The sequence below is a fragment of the Gracilinanus agilis genome, chromosome 1 (assembly GCF_016433145.1).
Source record: "Gracilinanus agilis isolate LMUSP501 chromosome 1, AgileGrace, whole genome shotgun sequence".
Lineage (NCBI taxonomy): Eukaryota > Metazoa > Chordata > Mammalia > Didelphimorphia > Didelphidae > Gracilinanus > Gracilinanus agilis.
This window is the reverse complement of record NC_058130.1, coordinates 364059082-364085047: the sequence shown is the minus strand read 5'-3', so window position 1 is coordinate 364085047 and position 25966 is coordinate 364059082. Positions and strand designations below refer to the sequence as shown.

The 25966-nt window shown below is 36.6% G+C and overlaps 1 protein-coding gene across 4 annotated transcripts in view; it reads right to left on the bottom strand.

The window, feature by feature from the left end:
• Nucleotides 1-25966, bottom strand: part of DHX29 (DExH-box helicase 29) — a 64796-nt gene that overhangs the window by 8573 nt on the left and 30257 nt on the right. For 2 of the 4 annotated variants that reach the window (XM_044663959.1, XM_044663983.1), the window contains 16 exons: nucleotides 20347-20505; nucleotides 18540-18705; nucleotides 18186-18309; nucleotides 16006-16614; nucleotides 13900-14043; nucleotides 10807-10983; nucleotides 9985-10125; nucleotides 7367-7511; nucleotides 7095-7215; nucleotides 5314-5398; nucleotides 4873-4961; nucleotides 3812-3940; nucleotides 3636-3711; nucleotides 2788-3012; nucleotides 1384-1520; nucleotides 91-184 (listed from right to left, as the gene is read on the bottom strand). In XM_044663959.1, coding sequence (XP_044519894.1) covers nucleotides 91-184; nucleotides 1384-1520; nucleotides 2788-3012; nucleotides 3636-3711; nucleotides 3812-3940; nucleotides 4873-4961; nucleotides 5314-5398; nucleotides 7095-7215; nucleotides 7367-7511; nucleotides 9985-10125; nucleotides 10807-10983; nucleotides 13900-14043; nucleotides 16006-16614; nucleotides 18186-18309; nucleotides 18540-18705; nucleotides 20347-20505 — 2621 coding nt within the window. Of the gene's footprint in view, nucleotides 1-90; nucleotides 185-1383; nucleotides 1521-2787; nucleotides 3013-3635; nucleotides 3712-3811; nucleotides 3941-4872; nucleotides 4962-5313; nucleotides 5399-7094; nucleotides 7216-7366; nucleotides 7512-9984; nucleotides 10126-10806; nucleotides 10984-13899; nucleotides 14044-16005; nucleotides 16615-18185; nucleotides 18310-18539; nucleotides 18706-20338; nucleotides 20506-25966 lie in introns of all 4 variants that reach the window. The other 2 variants (XM_044663967.1, XM_044663976.1) reach the window with 2 other exon arrangements.

Here is a 25966-nt window from a genome sequence, read left to right as displayed (position 1 = left end):
AAAAACAGGAATTAGAAACCATTACAATATATTTTCAAAAAACCAAGGAGAATTCATTCCTCATGCTAAATGCTGGAATTTTTGTCTTACCTCTAGAGTTAATAGTGATGTTCTATTAAGAAAATTCCTCCTGCAGTAAGCCACTTCAGAACGATAGCCCCCTTCCTGTCGAGCCTTTTTCCATCTAGAGAAATAATATCAGTTTAAGAGGTACCATTGATGAAGCAGTTACTAAAGACTGATTAAATCTCATTTTAAAAAAGATTAAAAACTTATTAGCACTGGCTAAGAGGCAAAGGTAATCACTAGAAAGTAGATATTTTTTAATAGATAAAATCTTATAAGATCTATACTAATTATGGAATCAAAATTTAAAATAAGAAACACCTGTGACATTTCTGCTTCTGGGCTTTCCTCTCTCTTGCTTTCAAAGGTACTGCCAACATGTCCTTCCAGTCACTCAAGTGGTCACTCTCAGTGTCACTCGTGATTGCTTACATATCCCCTCACCTCACATACCTAAAAAGTTGCTAAAACGTATCCCTTCTACCTCTGTGACATCTCTTGCATTTGTTCCCTTCTCTCTACAGAGGCTCCTATCACCTCTCACCTAGACTCCTGCATTAGCCTTCTCACTGGTCTCTGTGCCCAAGTCTCACCCCTTTACACTCCATCTGCCATAGAAATTTCCGTAAAATACAGGAATGAATCCTATTCAACAAATTCCAAGTAGCTTCCTATTACCTCTAGGTAAACAGAAATCACTTTTGGCATTTAAAGTCCCCTTCACAGGCTGGCTTCTACTCCCCTTTCTGGACATATCACACAGAACTCCGAGTTCCAGAGCCTAAGGGTTAGTGAATCTGGCTCTCTTTACTGTTCCTGCTCTTGCCCTTCTGCACTGGTTCTCTCTTTCCCACTCCAGGAATGCTCTCCCTTCCCTACCTCCTCTTAGAACCACAGGATTTTCTTTAAGATTTACCACCTGAAGCCTTTCTGTAATCTCCCCATCAAATCACCTTGTATCTATTTTATATATGCTTATATGTGACCATGTTGTCTCTTTAGAAAGAATATAAGTTATTTGAAGGCAGAATCTGTGTCATTTTTGTCTATTTCCAGTGCCTTGAAGATGTTCCTCAAATACAGTAAAGGCTTACACAAATTCTTATTGGTAAGACTGATTCTGCTTCATATTTTGGGAACAGATACAAAAAATACTAATTCCTAAAATATTTGGCTATTTCTTTATAATAGAAACAAATGAAATGGAAATGTTAATGAATTTCTATAATGAGTAAGTACCCAGAAGATATCACTGCAATGCCACTTCAAGGGCCTACCTAGATTTCCAAAATTTAATAATAGATAATTATCTTTTACCCAAGATATGCACTATAGATGGTCAGGTGGTCTGAATTTGCCAGGGCCAAAGCTGATTTTGCAAGATCTGCTTCATCTTTTCTACCAATTGGTGTGGTAAAAGGAGACTTCTCTGTCATAACTGCAGCTAATGTGGCCTATAAATGAAAACCAAAAAAATTGCTTTATGACCAAAGAAGTACAATTAAAGATGATATTAAGGTGAAATAACCTATAAACTGTTCTTTTCAATAAATACTAAACTCTGCACATTTTATAACTGTCAGAAGAGGCGGCCAATTGTGATAATTATTTAAAGTAATTTCTCAGTTACATGTAGAAACAATTTTTGACAATAGTTTTCTGATATTTGGGATTCAGATTTTCTCTCCCACCTCCCCCAAGGCAGTAAATAGCCTGACATAGGTTATGTGGGTACTTCCATGTCATGACAGAAGACACATATCACACAAACAATAAAAATCTCATGAAGGAAATAAAGTAGAAGATGGCATGTTTTGATCTGCCTCAGACTTCTTTGGCTGTAACAGAAGCAATATTTCTGTTACTGTCTATATTGTTCTCCTGGTTCTGCTCATTTCACTTTGCATCACTTCATGTAAGTCTTTCCAAGTTTTCTGAACTCATCCTGTTTGTCATTTCTTATGGTGCAACAGTACCACAACTTGTTCATAAGTGATAAACAAACCCTTTGTTTCTAGTTCTTTACCACAAAAAGAGCTCCTAAAAATATTTTGGTACAAGTAGGTCCTTTTCCTTTATCTCTGATCTCTTTGCAATACAGACCCAGTTTAAAGGTACTGTTGAGTCAAAGGATATGCATAGTTTTATGATCCTTTAAGCTTGGTTACCTATTGCTCTCCAGAATGGTTGACCCAGTCACAGTTCCACCAATAGTGTATTAGTGTCCCAATTTTTCCACATCACCTCCCCAACATTTAACTTTTTCCTTTTTGGTGATGTTAGCCAATATAATAGGTGTAAGGTAGTATCTCAGTGTTGTTTTAATTTGCATTTCTCTAATTAATAGTGATTTTGACATTTTGTCATATGTGATTAAAATTTAAGTGACCATTTTGTACAACCTTATGAAACATTTTATTTCAGATTCTTTAATATTATCCTTACAATAACCCCACATGGTAGGAAGAGTTATCTAATTATTTTCAGCTTCAGAGAAGAAAAAAGTACAGTAGAAAATAAGGGATTGCATAATTCTATAAAGCCAGCAGGGAAAAGCCCACAGTCAGATCTCCTTACCACAAGGAGGCACTGGAATGGAATGAATTCACTAAGGTAAAATTTTTTTATACAATTGTTTATCTTAAAAAACCCATCAATAGTTAATGCTAATTCTCCAACCAAAATGGCACTTAAATTTATGATGTAGTATTCTTAGCTTACCACAGGATCTAAGCAGCCAAATATAGCACCAAAAATAAGCATCTTTCCAATTTTGACATTCACTGGTAATGCTGCAAGATGCTGGCCCAATGGAGTTAGTTTAGGCTCACTTGGTTCACAGGCTCCAATCTTTCGGAGTAAATTCATTGCATTGCTGATTACTTGAGGCTGAGGGGGATCTAAAGCTTTGGCCAGGAAATCTTCAGGGGAACCCAGATTGCATTTCTGTAAACAGGAGAGAATAATGGCTGACACTTATATAGCTCTTGACATATCTCTTGATCATCTCATTTGATGTTCACAACCCTCTGAGAAAGGCATTAGCATTTCCATTTTAATGATAAGAAACTTGGTGTGAGTTGCTCATGGTCCAACAGTTAATGTATATATGTCAGGATGATAATCAAATCTAAATATTTCTGACTCCAAATCCATAAGTCATTCCACTATGCCTAAATTAACTTTTTTTCCTACACACTTAGAAAGAATATTGCCATAAATCATCTTGCAATTCACTATTAAATGTTTAAAAATTTGAGAAACAGACTATGAAGATATGAAGTAAGCCAATTTCTTCTCTTAAAATTGTAGAGCAATGTTGAATCACTAAGCTTTCTTCTTTTTTTTTTTTTACTCCCTTAATCCAGATACCTTTCTATCAAGAAGAAAAGGCTGTCCTTTAATAGAGTAAGATTAAGTGATTGCTTGACCATCTCTTAGAAAGTCACTGTATCACAGACTGAGAACAAAACATCTGAAAACGTAGAAAAATTACACAAGAGAACTCTGGACCTTCAAAGAATGAAGAAGATTACAAAGAATTTAATTTAGGGTTTCCTGGTGATTACCATAATATGAAGGCATAACTCTTCCAAAGGAACACGCAAGATTTCTGGAACTGAATAGTCCATAAAGCCTTCAAATCTAAAAAAGATACATTAACATTAGATATTTCAGATTGGGGGGGGTGGAAACCACACTACCTTAAATTTGCCTTATCTTTCTGACTAATGTTCAATTATACCTTTCTCTTGTATATAATCTGAAGCAGAATCCATCTCGAACCCGACCAGCTCTTCCTTGGCGCTGCAGAGCACTAGCTTTACTGACAAAAGTTTCCACTAGTGAACTCATTTGACTGCTTTCATGGTATCTGAAAGAAACGATTTCAAATGGATTTATGTAGATAACAGGGTAATTTAAGATCTGATCCTCAATTGTGTTCCTTAAAAATGATATAAACTGTAAGTAATTAACATTTATAGAAAAATTAAAGATTAAATTTACCTCAATAATCACAATTAAACCCTGAAAAAATCCAGTCTCACAAAAACTATTTAGAAGGTTCAATTCGAAAAGCTGTCATTAACACAGTACGAATTCTATAGCTTAAAGTTGGGATACCACTAATACAACCTTTGTCCCATCCCCAAGACACCAGCTCAGCTTGGTCCTGGTGCCCAGTCTTTGTTCTTCATGTGAATCATCTTACACAATATTTTTATACAACTATGTAGTTTTTCTATAGATTGTAGGTGAGTTAGGTATTTTAATCCAAATAAAGCAAACCAAAACAAATCTTGACCATAATTGGATAAAGTTTTATTTGGTTTTTTTCAGAAGTACAAAAAAAGTATAAAGGATAGAAGAAAGGCAACTGATTAGAGCTGGAACCAAGGGATTCAGGGGCCAACAATCCCTGGGCTTCTTTCTTCAATACATTAGAGCAGCAGAGAAACTGATGGGACAGTGATTTTGAATTTGCACAAACTGGTATAAAAGTTCTTAAAATCTCAAGATTCTTTGTGCTTCTTTTTCTTTCAGACAGCTAGTTGAAGCAATTAACATGATGCCAAAGTAATCAAAAGTCTGGGGTGGCTTGAGATTTTTAGTTTCTAAATTTATGAATATTGTCATCATTTTAAAATTATGAACTTAACTTTAATCTTTCTACATATGAAGAACAGAAAAAGAGGACTGTGTAAAATTGTGAATTTTTAGATATATAGCTTATTTTTTTAAAAGTATATATTTATCTCTATTGCCCTTTGAACTCCCAATCACAATTATGTCTTTAAAACTTACTTATTTTCTTTGGTCCTCCCAGTATCAATTACAAACACAACATCAGGGATGGTGATGCCTGTCTCTGCAATATTTGTCGCTAAAACAATCTGAAAATGAAAAATAAAGCAATAAATCAATAGATTTCAACAGGTTAGTAATCTTAGCAGATGTGAATAATCTTTCCTTAAGTGGAATATTAGGACTTAAGTCCTTATTCTGTGAAATTTTTGACCTTGTTCACTCATAGATTGTTAGGAGGAATAGGACCCTTACAAGTACAGAAGTATTTCTGCATATGCTTCTGCTATCTGAAATTTTTAACTTCAAGACTGCTAGCAATTTAAATTAAAATTACTTGGAAGAAGATCTGCCAAACCCGCCGCACTTAAATTCACCACTAGTACTTATATGTTTTTCATGACCGTAACAGATAGAGAAGCTCAGAATCCATTTTTTTACCTTTCTGACTCCTGGAGGTGGAAGTGTGAATGCTGCTGCTTGATCTTGGGTTGAAAGAATAGAATGCAGTGCTATCAATTTATATCTGGAAGTTAAAATGATAAGAAGATAACTATCATTCCTGAAATAGCACTATTAAAAATGACTATACTTCCTGTAAAAGAACCTCAGGATTGTAAGGCCCTCAGATGCCATCTATTTCACTACTCCCCATGATCCTCACCCAGTCTTTGCTTGACCTTTTTTGATGTTGGCTCATTTTTCCATGATCTTTTCCCCCATATTTTTCCATGACTCCATGATTCATGATTCCCCCCTCCTGAAGCTGACAAACAGTTCCACTGGCTTATATATGTATCATTGTTCAAAACCATTGTTCAAAACCTATTTCTATGTTATTCATATTTGCAATAGAGTGATCCTTTAACATCAAAACTCTAATCATATCCCTATCAAACTATGTGATCGATCATATGTTTTTCTTCTGCATTTCTGTTTCCACAGTTTTTTCTCTGGATGTGGATAGCATCTTTCTCATAAATTCCTCTGGATTATCCTAGGTCATTACACTGCTGCTAGTAGAAAACTCTGTTACATTTGATTGTGCCATAACATATCAGTCTCTGGGTACAATGTTCTGGTTCTGCTCCTTTTGCTCTGCATCAATTCCTGGAGGTCTTTCCAATTCACATAGAAATCCTTCAGTTCATCATTCCTTTAAGCACAATAGTATTCCATCACCATCATATACCACAATTTGTTCAGCCATTCCCCAATCAATGGACACCACCCCACCATTTTCCAATTTTTTGCCACCACAAAGAGCACAGCTATAAATATTTTTGTATAATCTTCTTCCTTATTATCTCTTTGGGGTACAATCTTGACAGTGGTACAGCTGGGTCAAAGGAGAGGCAGTCATTTAAAGCCCTTTGGGCATAGTTCCAAACTTCCCTCCAGAATGGCTGGACCAATTCACAACTCCACCAGCAGTGTATTAGTGTCCCAATTTTGCCACATACCCTCCAACATTTATTGCTTTCCTTTGCTGCCATATTGGCCAGACTGCTAGGTATAAGGTGGTTCCTCAGAGTTGTTTTAATTTGTATTTCTCTAATCAGGAGGGATTTAGAACACTTTTTCATGTGCTTATTGATAGTTTTGATTTCATCATGTGAAAACAGCCTATTCATAGCCCTAAATCATTTGTTGATTGGGGAATGGCTTGATTTTTTTTACAAATTTGACTTAGTTCTTATATATTTGGGAAATTAAACCTTTGGAAAGAAAATTTTCAAAGCATTTGTTTTAAAGATCTAAGGGTCTAAACTGTGAAAAGAAACTCTGTTAAGGGTTCAAATGCTGCAGTGCAATGCAAACAAATACAATCCATTTTGAGCTGCAATCTCAGCAGGGTCCTCTTCTGTCCAATGACAACTCCCCATGTGGGCCACCATTGTGCAACTCAGCAGAAGGACTTCCTCAAGAGGCTCATCAGTGCTAGGAAATATGGAACTCCAAGAGAGTCAAGGAACCATATTAACAGGGTAGACCCACAATTTTAAAAGGGCTGTGGATGAATATTATCTAAAATATTCACTGTCTAATGTAGTTACTTGAGAATTGATAAGAGATTAAAAATGCTTAAAAACAGTGAAGTGGAAGTGAAATTTACCTCAGAATAAATTTTGAAAAATCAGATTCATAACCAAGAGCTCTCCATATTTCAAAAAGAACTATTCATTCTAAAAACACTTAAGAGTAAAAAGATTTGGTATTACCTCTCTTTAGAATAAAATCTCCTGTCATTTGATAGGAGGTCATACAACTGCTGAATGTGAGCAAGTCCAGGCAAAAAAATCAATACTGCTCCTTCTACATTCCTGAACTGAGGACTTCTATCTGTTTCACAATACAAAAAAAACAGCAATCAAAAGCAATAAACAAGTGAGCCTCTGAGCAGGCATCCTTTCATCAACTTTAAGAAAATATATCCAACTAAAAGAATATTAAAAAGATATATCCAATAAAGTCTGAGAAATTAAAAATATACCTAGGAATGCAAGCAGTTCCAAAATGAGATCCAGGTTGATTTTATGGGGATTCATATAGAATACAGCATGCTGAGTTCGGTTGCTATATTTCTGGTAGTAAGGATTTATATCAACACAAGTACTAGACTGTGCTGGTATGTATTCCTAAAAGGATAGAAACAATCAGTTATTTAAAAGTATGAAATGTTTGTTATCTTTTTTTCTCTCAGTTCAAATTAAACTAGATATTCTAAATTATCACAACATGTAAAGCTATATTTGAAGAAAAATACATTTATATAGTGCTTTAGAGTTTATAAAACACTTTCCTCAAAAATAATCCTGTGAGGCCTATGTATATTCATGCTCATTTTATAATTAAGGTTAAATAATAAATGTCAAAAGACTAGTAAATCATTTAGCTAAGCATCTTCATTCATTTAAGAATTATTAATTGGGGGCAGCTGGATAGCTCAGTGGATTGAAAGCCAGGCCTAGAGACGGGAGGTCCTAGGTTCAAATGTGACCTCAGACAATTCCCAGCTGTGTGACCCTGGGCAAGTCACTTAACCCCCATTGCCTAGCCCTTACCACTCTTCTGCCTTGGAACCAATACACAGTATTGATTCTAAGAAGGAAGGTAAGGGTAAAAAAAAAAAAAAGAATTATTTATTAAGTACATACACTATGGTAGGATTGGGGCCTTGACCCCAATTTTGACTGTTGTTGCTCATACTCAACACCTATTTACCCACTTTCCTTCCCCAAGACCATAGAGTTCATATAGCATTTAGAAGAATTCTCTAATCCAGAAGTAATAAACTCTCGATTCAGTTTAATCTAGTTCTTAGCAAGTGAAGTGGAAAACACCATGAATTATTTTGGGGCAGATGAAAAATACTTAAGTCTGAAAGGTCATAACTATGAAATATTTACTAAATTACTTCCTTTCTCTTCACAGAACCATTTCTAGCTCTTTAGAAAACACTTGTAATTTCAAGACTTCTATAGTTTTCAACTTTAGACATTTGGAGAAAAGATTTTACCCTATGCCCATTTAATTCTGCTAAGCAACTCTTTTTATTTTAGTTAAAGGTCTTTCAAAGTGGTTTTTGGCCTGGCTCCTGAATTGAAGATGTGCACTGAGGGGTGGCAGAAATGGTGCCTTAGGTGGGAATAATTTTATTGTATTTAATCCAGATGTCTCTTTATCTTAACTAGTTATAACATGAAACTAAAGTTTATTTTTTAAATTACTGATCAAATATTACATTTTCATTCAATATTATAATTTTCATTCAATTCTCAGTTACTGTTTACTGTTGCTTCAGTTGCTTTTAGGTAAACACTCTGCTCAAGTGGTCTGATGTTTTGGAGTCAATAATTCCTGAAAATAAAAGTGCCTCACCCCTGTTCTCATAACTCAGTGGTTCTCAAACTTTTTTGGCCTACTGCTCCCTTTCCAGAAAAAATATTACTTAGCCCCCTGGAAATTAATTTTTTAAAAATTTTAATAGTAATTAATAGGAAAGATAAACGCACCTGTGGCCATCACCGCCCCCCTGGATTGCTGCAGCACCCACCGGGGGCGGTGGCACCCACTTTGGGAATCACTGTCATAACTAATGACAAAGTTTTGAAGTAATCTATAATAAGGAAGTACAAACAAAATAGGGCAACTAAAAAAAACCCTAGAGTAGCAATACTATTAACCAAAGACCACCAAAGTTGCTCTTTTATTATGTAATTCAGAGATAACCTAGTCTTCTTTCCTATAAACAATACCTTATAACTACATTGCCTATCCTCTAGGGCCATGATGGTGAACCTATGGCACATATGCCAAAAAGGGCATGGAGAGCCCTCGGTGGGCATGGGCCATTACCCATCAGAGTTCATTACTAGAAAGCCAGAGAGACTTGGGATGGAACTGTTCCCATCCCCCTTCTCCATGTGCCTAAGGACATTTCTAACATGATCCACCCCTCTGCCCAACGGCCCAATGGGAGAGCTTCCTCCCTTCCCCTGTCTGGGGTAAAGTGGGCAGTTCACATGCTGCCTGAGGGTGTGGTGCAGACCACAGTGTGTGGGGTCTGTAGTGGGGCAGGAGAGGAGCTAAGCTAGAGGGGAGCATAGGTCACAGCATGGCACAGAGCTAAAGGGGAGCAGAGTTCTGGGACCTCACTCCTCCTCCTCTCTACATATGCCTCTCAACACCTGCCCCTCTGCCAGCAGCACCCATGGGAGCACTTCCTCCCTCCCCTGTCTGGAGTAAGGGGGCAGGGGTGGGGAAGCAAGGTAGAGGAGGGGCACAGCACTTGGCTGGGGCATGGAGTATAGGATAGGGGTAGGGACCAACACTATCTCTAAAAGGTGCACCATCATTGCTCTAGGGAAAAAGATGAGGCACTAAGTATGAAATTCTAATTTTTTCTACTAACCGATGGAGGTCTTTGACTTAGAGATAATGATATTAGGATTCCATATTATTTCTTTTCAATTTAAGCCACTAATTCAAAGTATCAATTACACAATGTAAAAAACTTTTGTGGAATACCGTATCTGATCAAGCATTAAATAATGGTAACAATTATTCTTAAAAGTTACTTTTTAAGAATGAAAATGGTTTTGTTTTAACCTGATACTTTTTGATTCCTCCAGCTTTGCTGGTCACATTAATAGTTATTTCCTCTTCTTCTTCCAGAAATTTCTGACAGTATTCTGAGTCTTTCTCCAGTACGAAACCTGTTTCCTCCACGACATCTTCAAGATGAAAAACCTACATTGTTCAAATAGAAGACGAACACACAATTATTTCATTTTCATATTTTGCATTACATGATTAGTTTTTCAGAACTACCTAGAAAGGATCACCTTATGAAACAAACATTCCTATCTATTAACTACAAACTAATAATAATTTCCCTTCCTTTTGGGTTCAAATCCACAGGGAAATTCTTATGGAAATTTAGGTCTTAGTGAAAATATTATCTCTCTTCTAACCCAAAATACATTTTCTAAGGAGGGGAAGAGAGTAATATGGTCAAAATAAACTGTTAGGGAAGTCTTGATAAGGAGAACTGAAAATAAACATGAAGAACAAGAGATATAAATATTACAAATATCTTAGTGGGGAATAAGTAGACAGAGGAGGTGGCGACTACTAGGTAGCCAACTCTAAGTCTCTTCAAAATGTGGTGACAAAAGATTTTGGAGGCAGAATATGTATGTGCTGCCTATCTATACATGCCTCAACACTTTATTAACACTTCCTTCTACTCCTCTCATCTCCTAAATCACAGGTAGGCTTTAGTCACTAGGTCCAGTGTACCCACAAAGGGAATTAATCAGATTTCTAGTTCTAGGGACAACTCTAGGAAAAAACTATAGGGTATCACCTTGAAAGAAAATTCCTTAGGAGAAACTTGTCTCTACATATGCAACAGAAACAAACATTTACCTCAACAGGATAACTTCTTCCTGAAATTCTGAGAATAGGGCAGTGTGTAAAATATGTAGAAAACTTTTCACTGTCTACAGTAGCACTCATCAAAATCAAGTGTAGATCTGAACGTTTCTGCAAAATCTCCTTCAGGATAATTAGAAGAAAATCTGACTGGACACTTCTTTCATGAACCTATTATTAAAGAAGCAAAAAACTAATTCCATTTGAAATGTGTGAGGCACAACCAATGAAATTTCTAATATTTATTAAAAATTGGAATGCTCCTTATCATAGCCGCTTTTCCTTATGAAGAGTGAATCGAACTTTCTTTGAATATCAATCAGCAATTTTTAAGTTAATCAAACTTAAGCACCCCTACTTTACATTAAGTAAGAGTGTTGCAAGTCACTTGCTAAAGTGGGCGGTAACTCCAGACGCCACGGTCCCACCCCTGGGCAGTGCTAAGCAAATTGAAAGACTGTGATTGGTTCCCGTAAAGTGGAAGAAGGGACAAGAAGTGATGTGGGAAAAGGACTATAAAAAGTCCTGAATTTCCTGTCCGAGGGACTTCAGGTCTTCAGCTTTGATTTGAAACCTTGGCTCTTGGACTGCATCTTGGAGGACTGCTCATGGATCGTCTCCTTTGGACTTCGGTGCTGGAGGACTTTGTCTTGGAACTTGGGCTTTGGTCTTCTTCCTTGGAGTTCATCTTGGGTGGGCAAGTAGCTGGCTTTCCTTTCCTGGCTTCTGGAAAAATTGGTTCCAGGATTCTTGCCTTGGCTTTGGAGAAGGCTGAGTTGGTGAAAAACTCTAGCTGAAGACACCACCAGACGTGGGGAAGCCCCTGTGGGACTGAGCCTCACTTCACTAGAGAAGGACTAGTAGGCTTGTTAAAATGTCTCTTTAGCTGCCTTTTTCCATTTTCACTCTTTGTAAATAAAGCTACTAAAGTCATTTTTGACTTAAGTTATAATATCTTTAAATTGGCAACCACAATATTTCTTTAGAATTCTCATATTAGAATAACACTTAAATTTTAAATTCTTACATCCTCAAGTAATACCACAATAGATTAACTCATTATATTTATATTAAAGAAAATAAGGAATAACTCCTTAAGTAAAACATGTCAAAATATAGTTAGAAATGTTTTTCTTTATAACCTTAATATTGAAAATATTAATACCATGTGGAAATACTATATGAAATTTCAATTTTGGAACTTTCCTCTTTTAAGTAGTTATCATTTGGTCCAGCATTTGGTGAAATATATTCAATTCTTAAAATAATGAATTGATCACTACTATTAACATCAGAATTCAATGAATTAACAAGAAACTCAGAAACACTGAATCAAATATATTAGAAATTTATATATTAAATTATTTATGATCACATTTGAGTCTCAGATTGCTTAGTAATGTAGTCTGTCATACTATATATAATAAATCAAGTATTATGTAAGAAGTCTTCAAAATACAGGTAGGTATAGATGTACTTTAAATAATGTGATCTACATACTGTGTTCTTAAAAAGCAGTTAGTAAATTCAAATGTCCATTTAAATAAAATGAGGCAGACAAACTAGCTATTTAAAAAAATTGAAAATTGCTTGTCAGCTCTGGGAGGGGGAAGGGAAAGAAAAGTAATCATGTAACTGTGGAAAAATATTTAAAAATTAAAAAGAATTAGAAAACAAATCTGTAAGCAAATATCTATTATTTCTGCCCACCTTTCAAATATATATATATTTTAAACCCATACCTTCCTTCTCAGAATCAATACTATGTATTAGTTCCAAGGCTGAAGAGAAGAGCTAGGTCAGTGATGGTGAAACTATGGCACTGGTGCCAAAAAAAAGCACGCAAATCCTCTCTGTGGGCACACCTGCATTCGCCAGCCTGAGTTCTTTACTAGAAGAAAGCCAGAGGGACTTGGGTGGAGCTGTTCCCCTCTCCCTCTCCATGTATGCCTGAGGACATTTCCTCACTTCCCTGCCCCTTTGCCCAGCAGCCCAATGGGAGTACTTTCTCCCTCCCCTGTCTAGGGTAAGGTGGAAGGGGTGGGGGCGCTGGACACTCACATGCTGCATGAGGGTTCAGTGCAGATGGCAGCCTGTTGAATCTGTGGGGAAGGTGATTCCTATGGTAGGGCTGGAGAGGAGCTAGGTTTAAGGGCAGCAAACCTCATAGTGTGGCACATAGCTGGAGGGAATGGAGCACTCGGGCATCTCTACTCCCCCTCTCCACATATACCTCTCATCACTCGCCCTCTGCCCAGCAGCCCAAAGGGAGAGCTTCCTCCCTTCCTTATCTGGGATAAGGGATGGGGTCATGAAGGGGAAGCGGGGGGGGAGGGGGGGCATCATTAGGTCTGGGTGGGGTGGGGTGTGGCACTGTCTCTGGGGAGGGTAGGCATGACACTCCATCTCTAAAAGGTTCACTATCACTGGGCTTGGCAATGGAGGTTAAGTGACATGCCTAGGGTCACACAGCTAGGAAGTGTCTGAGGCCAGATTTGAACCCAGAGCCTCTTATCTCTAAAGCCTGGTTCTCAATCCACTGAATCACCTAGCTGATACCAAATATATTCTTTTTCAAGGAAATTCAAAAATTCATATATTGAATTTAGTTACTATTAGTGGTAGGAAAAAGGAATATACTAGGAAAAGAACATAAGTTCCTCCCTTAACATTCTCTTAAGAAATAGAACAAGTGGGGATGGCTGGATGGCTCAGTGGATTGAGAGCCAGACCTAGAGATAGGAGGTCCTGGGTTCAAATCTGATCTCAAGTCACTGTCTAGCTGTGGGACCTTAGGCAAGTCACTTAACCCCCGTTGCCTAGTTCTTACTGCTCTTCTGCCCTGGAACCAATACACAATACTGATTCTAAGATGGAAGGTAAGGGCTTAAAAAAAAAAAAGAAATGGGACAAGTGACTTTCTTTTTTGACAAGTGACTTCCTAATGAAATTTTTAGATTTTGTGTAATGACAATTTTGTAGATTAATTGATGATTTCACTACAAATTAGTTGAAATGAGGATATTTTAAAATACATTCATTTTTAAAACCTCCGCTTTGCTTAAATAAAATTAGAGAATTACTTACCTCATCTACAATAACATGAGATACATTTGTCAGAAGTCCATCTTCCTGTAGTTTTCTTAGCAGAACCCCTGTAGTGCAATAGAGTAATCTTGTGGCATCACTAGCTCTAGATTCCATTCGAATTTGATACCCACACAAGGAATTCTGGAGGAATATAACATTATGATTAGTTTCTCATATCAGGTATTTGACACACTTTAGAATAAATTAGGAATAGTTAAGACACATTTTTTAATTTATGTATTGTTTTTTTACAGGACCTGTGATTTCAATGGTATTGGGAATTTGAGGTGAAGAGATTGTCTCCTCCAATTCAGACCAGCAAAGGTCCAGTAACTTAAGTCTTAAGAAAACTGGGGCAGTTAGGTGGCTCAGCAGATAGAGAGGTGGGCCTAGCACTGGAAGGACCAGGGTTTAAATCTGGACTCAGACACTTCTTAGCTGTGTGACTTTGGACAAATCACTTCATTCCATTTGCCTAGCCTCTTACCCTTCTGTCTTAAGTAGTTCCTAAGCCAGACAGTAAGGGAGAATTGCTTAGGACACTGAGTGGTGAAATGCTAGCTTAGTATCTCACACTCCAGCTCAATATCAGTCAGTTTGGGTCACAGGTCTTCTTGACTTTAAGGCTGGCTCTCTATTCATTATGTCCTGCTGCCTCTGGAAAAAGACATTTATTCTTGTAAAGGTTCAAAAATAAATTTTAGTATTTTAAACCTCATTCTATTATATGAAATTGGAGATATGTCCATAAGGTCTTAAACAGAAGAACAATCTATAAAGTCCTTTTGAGGTGCTAGGCCTGAGGCTATTCACCACCTCCACCAATCCCTTTCTTCCAATATCATTAAGATGACTGATAGAAAGAATATGAAATACATTTTCTAATTTGTAAATAATCTAAAAATATAATTCTGTATACTACATTGCCATATAATGAAGGGCATCTGTACATAAAAAACACCATGTCTTCCTTTGAACTTTTCCTTTTTTGGAAAAATATTCAGAAAGGCTGTTCAAAAATATACTATACCACAAAGAGATACACGAAGTTGGAAGGTAAAGAAAGTCATATTTTTTAATTTTATTTTTAGTAACTAATTTACTTTTAAAAATTACTTGAAAGCAAAGTGGTTTCCCCCAATTACATGTGAGAATTGTAACATTATTTTAGGAAGGATGCTGGTAAGCTAAAACATTTTCAGAGGGGAGAGATAAGGAGATCACATCACTGGGGATCAACTGAAGTAAATGGGGAAGCTCAGAATGGAGAAGAGAAGGTTCAGAAGGGTCACAAATATCTGCCTTCAAATATTTCAAAGATTTCCACATAAAGACTGTTCAGTTGTGGCCTGCTGGCTCCAGAAGGCCAAGAGAGGAAAAAAGAAGGAAAGGGGTAGATATCAGTTTGCTATAAAGAAAATTTCCTGTTAATTAATGTTCCCTAAAAGTAGAATGGGCTTCCTTTAGAGGAAGTTAACTCCTCAACATCAGAAATCATCAAGTAGAGTTTGAATGACTTTAAAAAAACTGGGGATATTGTAGAGAAAATGTCCATAAAGGATTAGGTCAAGCTAGCTGACCTTTGACTCTGAGACAGAGTGGCTAAGTGCTTTAAAGTTTGCAAAGCATTTCATATAGAATATCTCTTTTTATCTCATAACAACTCTGTGAGGTTGTGCTATTATTATTCCTATTTTACATGATGAGGAACTTGAGGCTGAGAAAATCTATTAGCTAAATGATCTTATGCAACACCACTCAGCTTATAGGTATCAGAGGCAGGATTAAAATTCAAGTCTTCCTCATCCAAAATCCAGAATTCTATCCAATATAAAGCCAAGCTACTTTTGAAGTGTCTAGGGCTGGATTTGAACTCAGGTCTTTATAAGCCCAGGCCCAGTTCTTCCAACTGTGTCACCTAACTGCCCCATAGAATTACCAAAAGCTGTCCCATCCCCCAACAGGTTTTAAATTCCATGAAACTTTGTCTTACCTAAGCAAAACAATTATTTATTGAACAAATTAATGAATAAATTTAGGTATTAAGATTCCTCAGGCTCCTAGGGAGAAAATAGGTACTGGAATGAAGGCAACATCTCTTACCTTTCCACCAGGTCCATTTTCACAGCCCAATTCTTCACAAACTCTAGTTGCTAAACTCACCGCTGAGATTCTTCGGGGTTGTGTGCACACAATGTTACATTTACCTGATCCCCACTCATTGAGCAGCAAGTCTTCCAAAAGAAAATGGGGCACTTGGGTGCTTTTGCCACTTCCTGTTTCACCGGCCACAACCACTACTCGATGTCTTTTGAGCGTTTCAACAATTGAATTCCTGTGCTTGAAGACAGGTAATTGTTGTCTCTCTTTTAACAGTTTCTGGTACCTGGGGGTGCTTTGTAACTTTCGAAAAAGGTTTCTGACAGGCTCCAAATCTTCTGTATAGGAAGTTTCCAGAGAGAGAGCAGTAAAATCCTCATCAGTAATTAAATTTTCCCAGGATTCCTCAGGATCATCAGAAACATCTTTTTTATTTTCACACTGTTGTTGCTGTTGCTGTTGTTGCTGTTTCAGTTTATTTAGCAGTTTGGCAATAAAATGATCACGAGGCTTATTAGTTTCCATTTTATTCAGTTCTTCTTTTTTCTTTTCTGCTTCACTCCATTCCAACCAAACATCTCGATAAGTGGGAGGGAGCAACTGATGGACTGACTGAGGAGAAAATGACACCTTATAAGCTTGCTCTTCTATGGCATCTCTTTAAAAAGTCACTAATGTGGAGAATACACTGGATGCTCTGGGGGCCTCCAGCTTAAGCCCTTCTGAAATGATCTTGTCCCTTTCCAGTAGTGTACTTAGGGAAACAAACCAAACAACCAGGAAACTATCCTATAGTTTATATATAACTATAACAAGACCAGGTTACTCCACAGAGAAAACCTTTGACAGCTACAGGATAAAGCACTGGCCCATGACCTACTGAGGATTGTTTTATTGCTAGACCTGGTGATATCCTTGTCCTTCCCGACCTGTTCAGTTCCTGACATAGCTGAAGCCCCCTTACTCTTGGGGCTGGGGCGGGACATGACATCTCCATCTCTCTCTCCCCCTCTCCCCCTCTCCCCCTCCCTCTCCCTCTCTCTCTCTCTCAGCTTTAACCATGCTTCAATTCCTAAATCACCCTTATCCTACATAGCCACCACGTTGTCAAATCTTGCTAATTCTATCTCTGATGGGAGGCAAGGAGAATATTTATGAAGTGCATACTATGTGCTAAGCACTTCATAAATATGATCTCATTCGTTCCTCACATTATTACCTCCATTTTACAGTTGAGAAAACTGAGGCAAACAGAGGTTAAATGACTTGCCCAGTGTTATACCACTATGAAGTGTCTGAGGTCAGATTTGAATTCAGGTCTGCCTGACCCAAGGCCCAGTGCTCTACCCACTGAACCACCTAACTTCTTTGAGAGTCCTTAAAGCATCTCTTGAATCCATTCATCCCTCTCTCTCCAATCACACAGCTACTAACCCAGTTCAAGCCTTTAGATAATTACAAATGTTTTAGAATGAATCCTGTCAGTTCAGAAAAAAATTACTGTAGACCAAGACGGTCCACATATTAGATTAGATAATTACAAATGTTTTAGAATGAATCCTGTCAGTATATTCAGAAAAAAATTACTGTAGACAAAGACGGTCCACATATGTAAAATTCTTTAATAAAGTTCCAGTATAGTATGCTATGCTATGAATTTCTTTCCAATAACAAGCAAATCTAGGATTAAAACTACTTGTGGCAGTGCCAATTCTTTTGCTTAAGCCTAGGGGTAATATAGATTTCAAACTAATAATGTTTTTTAATCTTACTGAATCTTCTTTTTTAAAGATAAAATACTATTATTATAACATGATGTTTTGAAAATCCAATTATTTTTTTCTTTTCAGGGGAAGATAAGGAAAAGAATTTAAGATTTTTTTAGAGGTTTTCTTCTCTAATGTTTTGTTTTAATCTTTTTTATAAACAGGAAGCTTACATTTAATCTAACTTAAAATTCAAAAGAGGGACCACTGTCCCCAAATGACTTATGAAGTCAAGTATCACTCCATTAAAATCCTAAATTGATGCCTCACCATATAGCATGCTGGTGACACTGGTTTCTCAGCAGAATGTAAGACAACCAAGCCCAAAAATCATCAAACACGGGCCAGCTATGGAATGCACAAAAGTAACATATGCATTAATGTAATTAAGTATCTTTTAGAAGAAACAAGTCTTACCTGCCCTTTTACTAAACGATAAAGAGCTAGAGTAGCTCCTAGATGTTGAGCCTGCATGCCATCCTCTGTCAGAATTGTAGGACACACCACTAGCACGTCATCTTCAGATTTAACTACTTTGACTCTTTAAATTGAAAAACAACGTGTTTACAAAACTAATGAAGCAAACTTCCCAATCAACCAATATTCAACCTAAATTTATTTCATAAAATTTTTATGTAAAAAATGCCTACAAATCAGGTAAAATTTGTCAACTCTATCCACCTATATTAACTTCAAGATATGTCCAATTTATGGGAGGTCAATATTATAAATTTGCCCTTTAAAAACTATTAATTCAGCTTTCATACATACCTACATTTCCAGTATTTACCAACTGCAATCTTTTCAAAGGAAGGATTTGGACTCTTGGGAAGATTTTTCCTAACCCAATCAATAAGAAACTGTTTGGGAGATTTGCCAGTCCAGCTTCGAGCAGTGTAGTCAAAATTTCTCACATCACGAGGATCTTTCTTTTTTGCTAAAATGGTATATGAGAGATTTAATTCAAAATCAAGCAGCAGTAGAAGAATCTCTTGAATAGTATGATGCAGTGTAAGGAATATTGGATTGTGAGTCAGAAGGCATGGATTAAATTCTGGTTCTGAAACTTACTAATGGTATGACTTTGGGCAAGTACTTAACCTGTCTGGGTCTCGGTTTCTTTATATGTAAAATAAAAGGGATGGGATAATGAGCTTTAGTACTTCTTCCAGTTCTATAAATCTATGATCTATGAAGTATCATGCCTCATTTTAAAGAATGGCACTTTTTAATGAAGTAGGAAGGATAAAGAAATAAAAAAGGGCAGTCTTGATAGTTAAATGGGTAAATGACACTAATAAAATGAAGCATCTTGCCTAATACAACTTGCAATGAGAAAATTTGGAAATTAACCTTTCAAAAATCTATGTTTTTTCTCTTATAATTAGAGAAATGCAAATCAAAACAACTCTGAGGTACCACCTCACACCTAGCAGATTGGCTAAAATGATAGCAAAGTAAACTAATAAAAGTTGGAGGGGATGTGGCAAAATTGGGACATTTTAATGCATTGCTGGTGGAGTTGTGAATTGATCCAACCATTCTGGACAGCAATTTGGAGCTATGCTCAAAGAGCTCTAAAAGACTGTCTGCCCTTTGATCCAGCCATACCACTGCTGGGTTTATACCCCAAAGAGATAATAAGGAAAAAGACTTGTACAAAAATATTTATAGCTGCACTCTTTGTGGTGGCAAAAAACTGGATAATGACGGGATGCCTTTCAGCTGGGGAATGGCCGAACAATTTGTGGTATCTGTTGGTGATCGAATATTATTGTGCTAAAAGGAATAATGAACTGGAGGAATTCCGTGTGAACTGGAACGACCTCCAGGAATTGATACAGAGTGAAAGGAGCAGAACCAGGAGAATGTTGTACACAGAGACTGATACACTCTGGCATAATCAAATGTATGGACTTCTCTACTAGCAGCAATGCAATGATCCAGGACAATTCTGAGACTTAAGAGAAAGAACGCCATCTGCATCTAGAGAAAGAACTGTGGGAATAGAAACATAGAAGAAAAACAACTGCTTGTTCACATGGTTCGATGGGGATATGATTGGGGATGTAGACTCTAAAACGATCACCCCAGTGTAAATATTAGTAATATGGAAATAAGTATTGATCAATGACACATGTAAAACCCAGTGGAATTGCTCATTGGCTAAGGGAGGAGGGTAGGAGGAGGGGAGGGAAAGTACACGAATCATGTAACCATGGGAAAATGCACTAAACTAATTAATTAATTAAATAAATAAACCTAATTTTTTAAAAAATCTACATTTTCTTGTCAAATACTGGCTAGGAAGCATTATTTTCTAGATTTGTAAGCTTTATTTTCTAGATCTGTAGACTTTTCTGCTTAAAATCTAGGTTTAATATTATGTATAAAAATGGCTTTTATTTGACAGTTAAGTAAGATTGAAGTTAATTTAGAGGCAAACTAACATGGAATTGATAAAATTTAAAATTGCAATCTAACTCATTACAGTTAATCAGCTGAAAATATTGTTTCATGACACAAAATTCCTGATACTTGTTATTTTGCAAGTTACACACAAGATCAACTCTTTTACCTTTTTCTTCTTCTGTAACTGCAGAGTTTTCAAATAAACTCAAGTTCAAAGTTCCTTCCCCTTCAGTAGCCAACGATGGTTTTTTTCTTTCATTCTGTTGTTGCTGGGAAATCTTTATGGCAGGATTGAACACAGGATGATCTTCTAAAGTTTCCATTTCTACAAAAGAAAACTGAAATATTAGTTCCATACGTTTGCCATGGTACTCCAGAAAAAGTATATAAACGTTCAATTTATCTGGTGAATAGCCAAACACCAACCTCAACTGTCTGAAACAGCTGAAAATTTGGAAGTAACATAAAAAAATCTTCCAATAGTGATGAGAATAGTCAATGACAACTAGAGAAAAAAGAGTAGAGGTGATGAGGTGGTCTTTACCAAAAAAGGAAGGGGAACTCACTACTGATGACAAAAGTTACATCCCAACTATACCCAAACCAAATAGCAAGGGTTAAAAAGTAGTGAAAGGAAAGGAGACAACAAATACATTAAAAAAAAAAACACAACTATTTACCTTCTGTTTCAGGACCAATATCAAGTATTGATTCCAAGACAGAAGAACAAGAAGGGCTAGGCAACTGGGGTTAAGTGAAAATTGTGTAGGATCATATAGCTAGGAAGTGTCTGAGGCTATTTGTGAACCCAGGTCCTCCTGACATTAGGCCCAGTTCTTAATCTACTGAGCCACCTAGCTGCTCCAATAAAAAAAAAAAATACAAAACTTTTTTTTAAAACCCTTGCCTTCTGGCTTAAGAATTGACACTAAGTATTGAGTCCAAGGCAGAAGAGTTGTAAGGGCTCAGCAAGTGGGATTAAGTGATTTGCCCAGGGTCATACACCTAGGAAGTATCTGAGGCAGAGATTTGAATCCAGGACTTCCCATCTCTAAACCTGGCATTCTATCCACTGAGCCACCTAGCTGCCCCCAATAAACACATTTTTAAAAAAGCAAAGACATGAGAGCAATGCCAGAGGACCTGGATTAAAATCCTAGCTCTGTTATTTTCTATTACTGTGACCTCAGGTAAATCACTTCACTAGGCCTCAACTTATTCATCTATAAAATGAGTTTTCTAAATTCCCTTCCAAGCTGAAAGCCCATGACTCTAAATTGTAGTAAAAACTTTCTTTCAGAATAGCAGACTCACGGGCAAATGAGAGAAGTGATCATGGAGAACAGACAAGTACAAAAGAAGAGATAAGCAAAAATCACTTGAACAGCATGCCATCAGAATTAGACACAAGGGAAACGAAGCTCTATAATAATCACTAGTCCTAAACACATCAAGGAGAAGCAAGGTGATAAAAGATATCTATGACATTATGGAAGCCTGGGAATATTTAATCCAAGATGAAATTATTGAGAGTATAGTTCTATTTTAGGTCATGCCATACAAATTTAGTTACTGCTAAAAGATTAGAAGTTAATACAAATATGGACAAAGAAAATTTTTAATTAATTCTACTTTTTAATAATAAGTAGAATTTAATAAATAAGTAGAATTAATAAGTCAGTGTATTTGAGGCTACAGTTCCAAAAGGATACATTTTGGGAAAAGGTCATTAAATGGCACTCTTTAAACTGAAGCTAATAAGAATGAAAAAAAAAAAAAAAAGGACATTACAGTAGGAATAATATCTTAAATTCCCCACTGTGCTCCTCATGCAAATTACACTAGTGACCTTTCATGAGATTCAGTTGGCTCAGGGGACTTAGGGAATCCACTGCTGATGTCACCTCCTCATTCTCTAAGCTCAAAGCAACCAGAGGAGCTAACGTGGCTCTCAGATGCTTGGCTGGTAGATTGTGATGGAAGTTTTGCTCAGCTGAATGAACTCAAAGGGTTCTCAATGCCTATTCTTTTTTAATATCCTTTTGCCCTAGCTAATTTACTATGAGTGTTTCATTTTGTTTCAATAATGACCCTAAACTTACAAGGAATTGGCCCGAGTCAGGCCCAGTCCAGAACCCAGTGTGATCAATTAATTGCAGAAAGCAACTGACTCGAAGAGACATTTTGTTAATAAGAAACATTTTGTTTATGAGACTTGGGTGTCTCCCAAATCCAATAAATACTTCATATTTATATAGTTGATATTTATATAACATTCTGTGATCTTGCAGTCTTGCAAGTATTATCGTCTCCATTTTAATCATGGGGAAACTAAAGCTCCGTGAGGTTATGTGACTTGCCTATCATCATAAAGACTTAAATTCCAGTGATAGTCCCACTAACCTATCACTCTCATCAAGAAACAAAGATATTAACAAAATCTAAAGGGAATGAAGTGTGTCTCAAAACTCTCCTGAGAAGGTAAAAATGTAACTAACAAAAACTGTAATTAATTCAACTAATTTGTATTATTCATTCCAGTTAATATTGATCATAACACTAGGGCAATAGTTTGTATGAACATTAGAAAGAAGCAGAGTAACAATCAATGAGTGTTTACCACATTTCCGCAGAGTGCTCTGATTCTAGATAAACAGTTTTTTGTCTAAGTATCTCATGAGTGGGATAAGGTAATAAACTACTCTAGATTCAAGGAAATATACCTTAAGAATATCCAACTCTCTTTATAGTGTTTAAATTCCATGATGACCAAGCAAATTCCAATTTTTAGCAATTTGGTCTCCTAAATGGATTTACCTCCCACAAGAAAGTACAACATGCAGAGTCTTGCAAAATATACCTCTCACACAATAGATGTTTAACAGTGGTTTTACACTATATTCTGGCCTTACAGTTTATCTAATTCATGAATTTGGCTAATATAAAACAGTACTCCTAAGACTGTAAAACTGATAACAAAGCGAACTTCACTAGTGTGTTGAAGCTAAAATTGACCCAGAAAGGTCAGTCAGATCTCTACAAATCATCTTTGAGCTACAATAGCTCCCAATACATTTTTGTACTTGCAGCAAAGAAATATTTCGGAATCATTTGTTCATCTAAGACATCAAAGTTGTTTTTTTAATTGTTAAGACAACTATAGCAATTATCCTGAGAAGCCTCTTAACTGTTACTATCTCATTTGCAAATGGTAAACACTGACTCACTAAATCAAAAATGGAATAGTGTTATTCACATTACAGGATGAATTAGATAAAATTCAGCTATAAGTTGGCATTGTGCAGAACTTTTTAAAAGCCTCATTTTAAGAACAAAATACAAATTTTTATGCTGTCTATAACAAAATTATGTTAATAGTCCAATTCATTTATATGGAATTGATATTCAGAGGAAGTTGTGATCAGGTGTTAATTTTGCAGAAATCTTATCCTAATAATGGTACACACCTCAGCTTTGGAATAAAGCCTCACTAAAATTAATGGATTTAAAAAAATTATGAAGCACAATTTGTCTTTATAACTCATTAACAAAATTAATGCAAATGACATGGAAGTTGAAAGTGACAAGGAGGTGGACATGGGTGTATTATATTGATGATTTAAAAAAAACACTAATGTCTTGAATGCTCTTGACAAGTCAAAGTCTTTAGCATTAACACAGGAATCAGTCCTGCAGTGTTATAGTGGGTTGGAGACATGATGAGAGAGATGAATGCACACATGGTGCATCATGGCAAGGTTTATTGCATTATAGCTAGTATTTTGTAGGGCAATGTTACATAAGCTAAAGGATTAGGTAATCTTTTTACATAGACAATGGTTAGTAATTAATGATTTACAATTTTAGTACAATAACTTAGTTTACCTCGCCAAAGAGTTTTCTATAGGATAATAAATGACAGATAAATATGTAATGATCTACTTCAGATTCTCTGGGCAATATATGCTTAAGTGGATTTATCAAGAACAGTTAGTTACAACCAAGAACAGCAAGGAGGGGTTAGCAACCTCAGGTGAGATCATGGGACTATGTGACTGATTCTAGCTAGGCTGTGGCTATAATTTCATTGGGTCTGTTCTTACTATTGGGGGGCTATTCTTTCTACAGAGTTTTGCTGAGTGGAGTATTAAGCTTTGACAATCCAGGATACCTCCTACACATTAACAGTGAAGTTTGGTTTTTTTTGGAAGGTGAGAGAAGTCATTTGGGAAAAGATTGCTTCAACAGATGTGTCCGTGTGGGACATAGCATTTTCAGACTTTTTCCTGAAAATTCTACCAGCTAAGGGCTTCAATATAAGAATTAATTTTATATTGGTATTAAAATATCTGCCATTTTAAAAACATCAAAGGATATAAAAAAATCAAAGATCTAGTCAGTCAGTAAACATTAATCACAGATGACATGTCAGACACTAAGTGCTGAGAAAAAAAGAAAGGCAAAAGACAGCTCAAGGAACTCAGTCTAATGAGGTAAGATTACATGTAAACAATTAGGTATTTTCAAGGTATATAGAGAATAATCTGGAGACAATCAACAGATGGAAAGCACCCAAATTAAGAGGGGATCCAAAAAGGTTTTTTTAAATAAAAAGTAAGATTTTAGCTAAAACTTGAAGGAAGCCAGGAGACAAGACGAAGGAGATAATTCCCAGTTTGGAGAGTCACTGCTCAAGGAACAATAAGGACAACATGATTGGATTGGCAGGGGTGAGGAGTAGAGTATAAGAAAACTGGAAAAGAAGGGAGGTTATAAAGGACTTTGAATAAAGGACTGTGGCTTCCTTTCACCTCCAGGTCTTTAAGTTTGATCCTGGAGGTGAAAGGAAGCCATAGGAGTTAACTAAGTAGTGGGGATGACAGTCAAACCTATGCTTTAAGAAATATTATTCTGACAGATAAATTGAGGATATACTGGAGTTGGGGGAGACTTGAGGCAGGAAGACTGAGCAGCAGTCTATTTTTTTTTTTAATTTAGAATATTTTTCCATGGTTACAAGATTCATGATTCCCTCCTCCACCCCAGTCTTTCCTCCCCACCCTCCATCCCCAAAGCTGACAAGCAGTTCCACTGGCTTATACATGTATCATTGTTCAAAACCTATTTCCATGTTATTAATATTTGCAGTAGAGCGATCCTTTAACATCAAAACTCTAATTGTAGCCCTATTGAACTATGTGATCAATCATTATGTTTTTTCTTCTGCATTTCTGTTTCCACGGTTCTTTCTCTGAATGTGAATAGCATCATTCTCATAAATTCCTTTGGATTGTCCTGGGTCACTGCATTGCTGCTGGAAGAAAAGTCTATCACATTCGATTGTGCCACAGTGTACCAGCCTCTTTGTACAATGTTCTCCTGGTTCTGCTCCTTTCGCTCTGCATCAATTCCTGGAGGTCTTTCCAGTTCACATAGAAATCCTTCAGTTCATCATTCCTTTGAGCACAATAGTATTCCATCACCATCATATACCACAATTTGCTCAGCCATTCCCCAATCAACGGACACCACCCCACCATTTTCCAATTTTTTGCCACCACAAAGAGCACAGCTATAAATATTTTTGTATAATCTTCTTCCTTATTATCTCTTTGGAGTACAAACTCGACAGTGGTACAGCTGGGTCAAAGGAGAGGCAGTCATTTAAAGCCCTTTGGGTATAGTTCCAAACTGCCCTCCAGAATGGCTGGACCAATTCACAACTCCACCAGCAGTGTATTCAGTGTCCCAATTTTTCCACATCACCGCCAACATTTATCACTTTC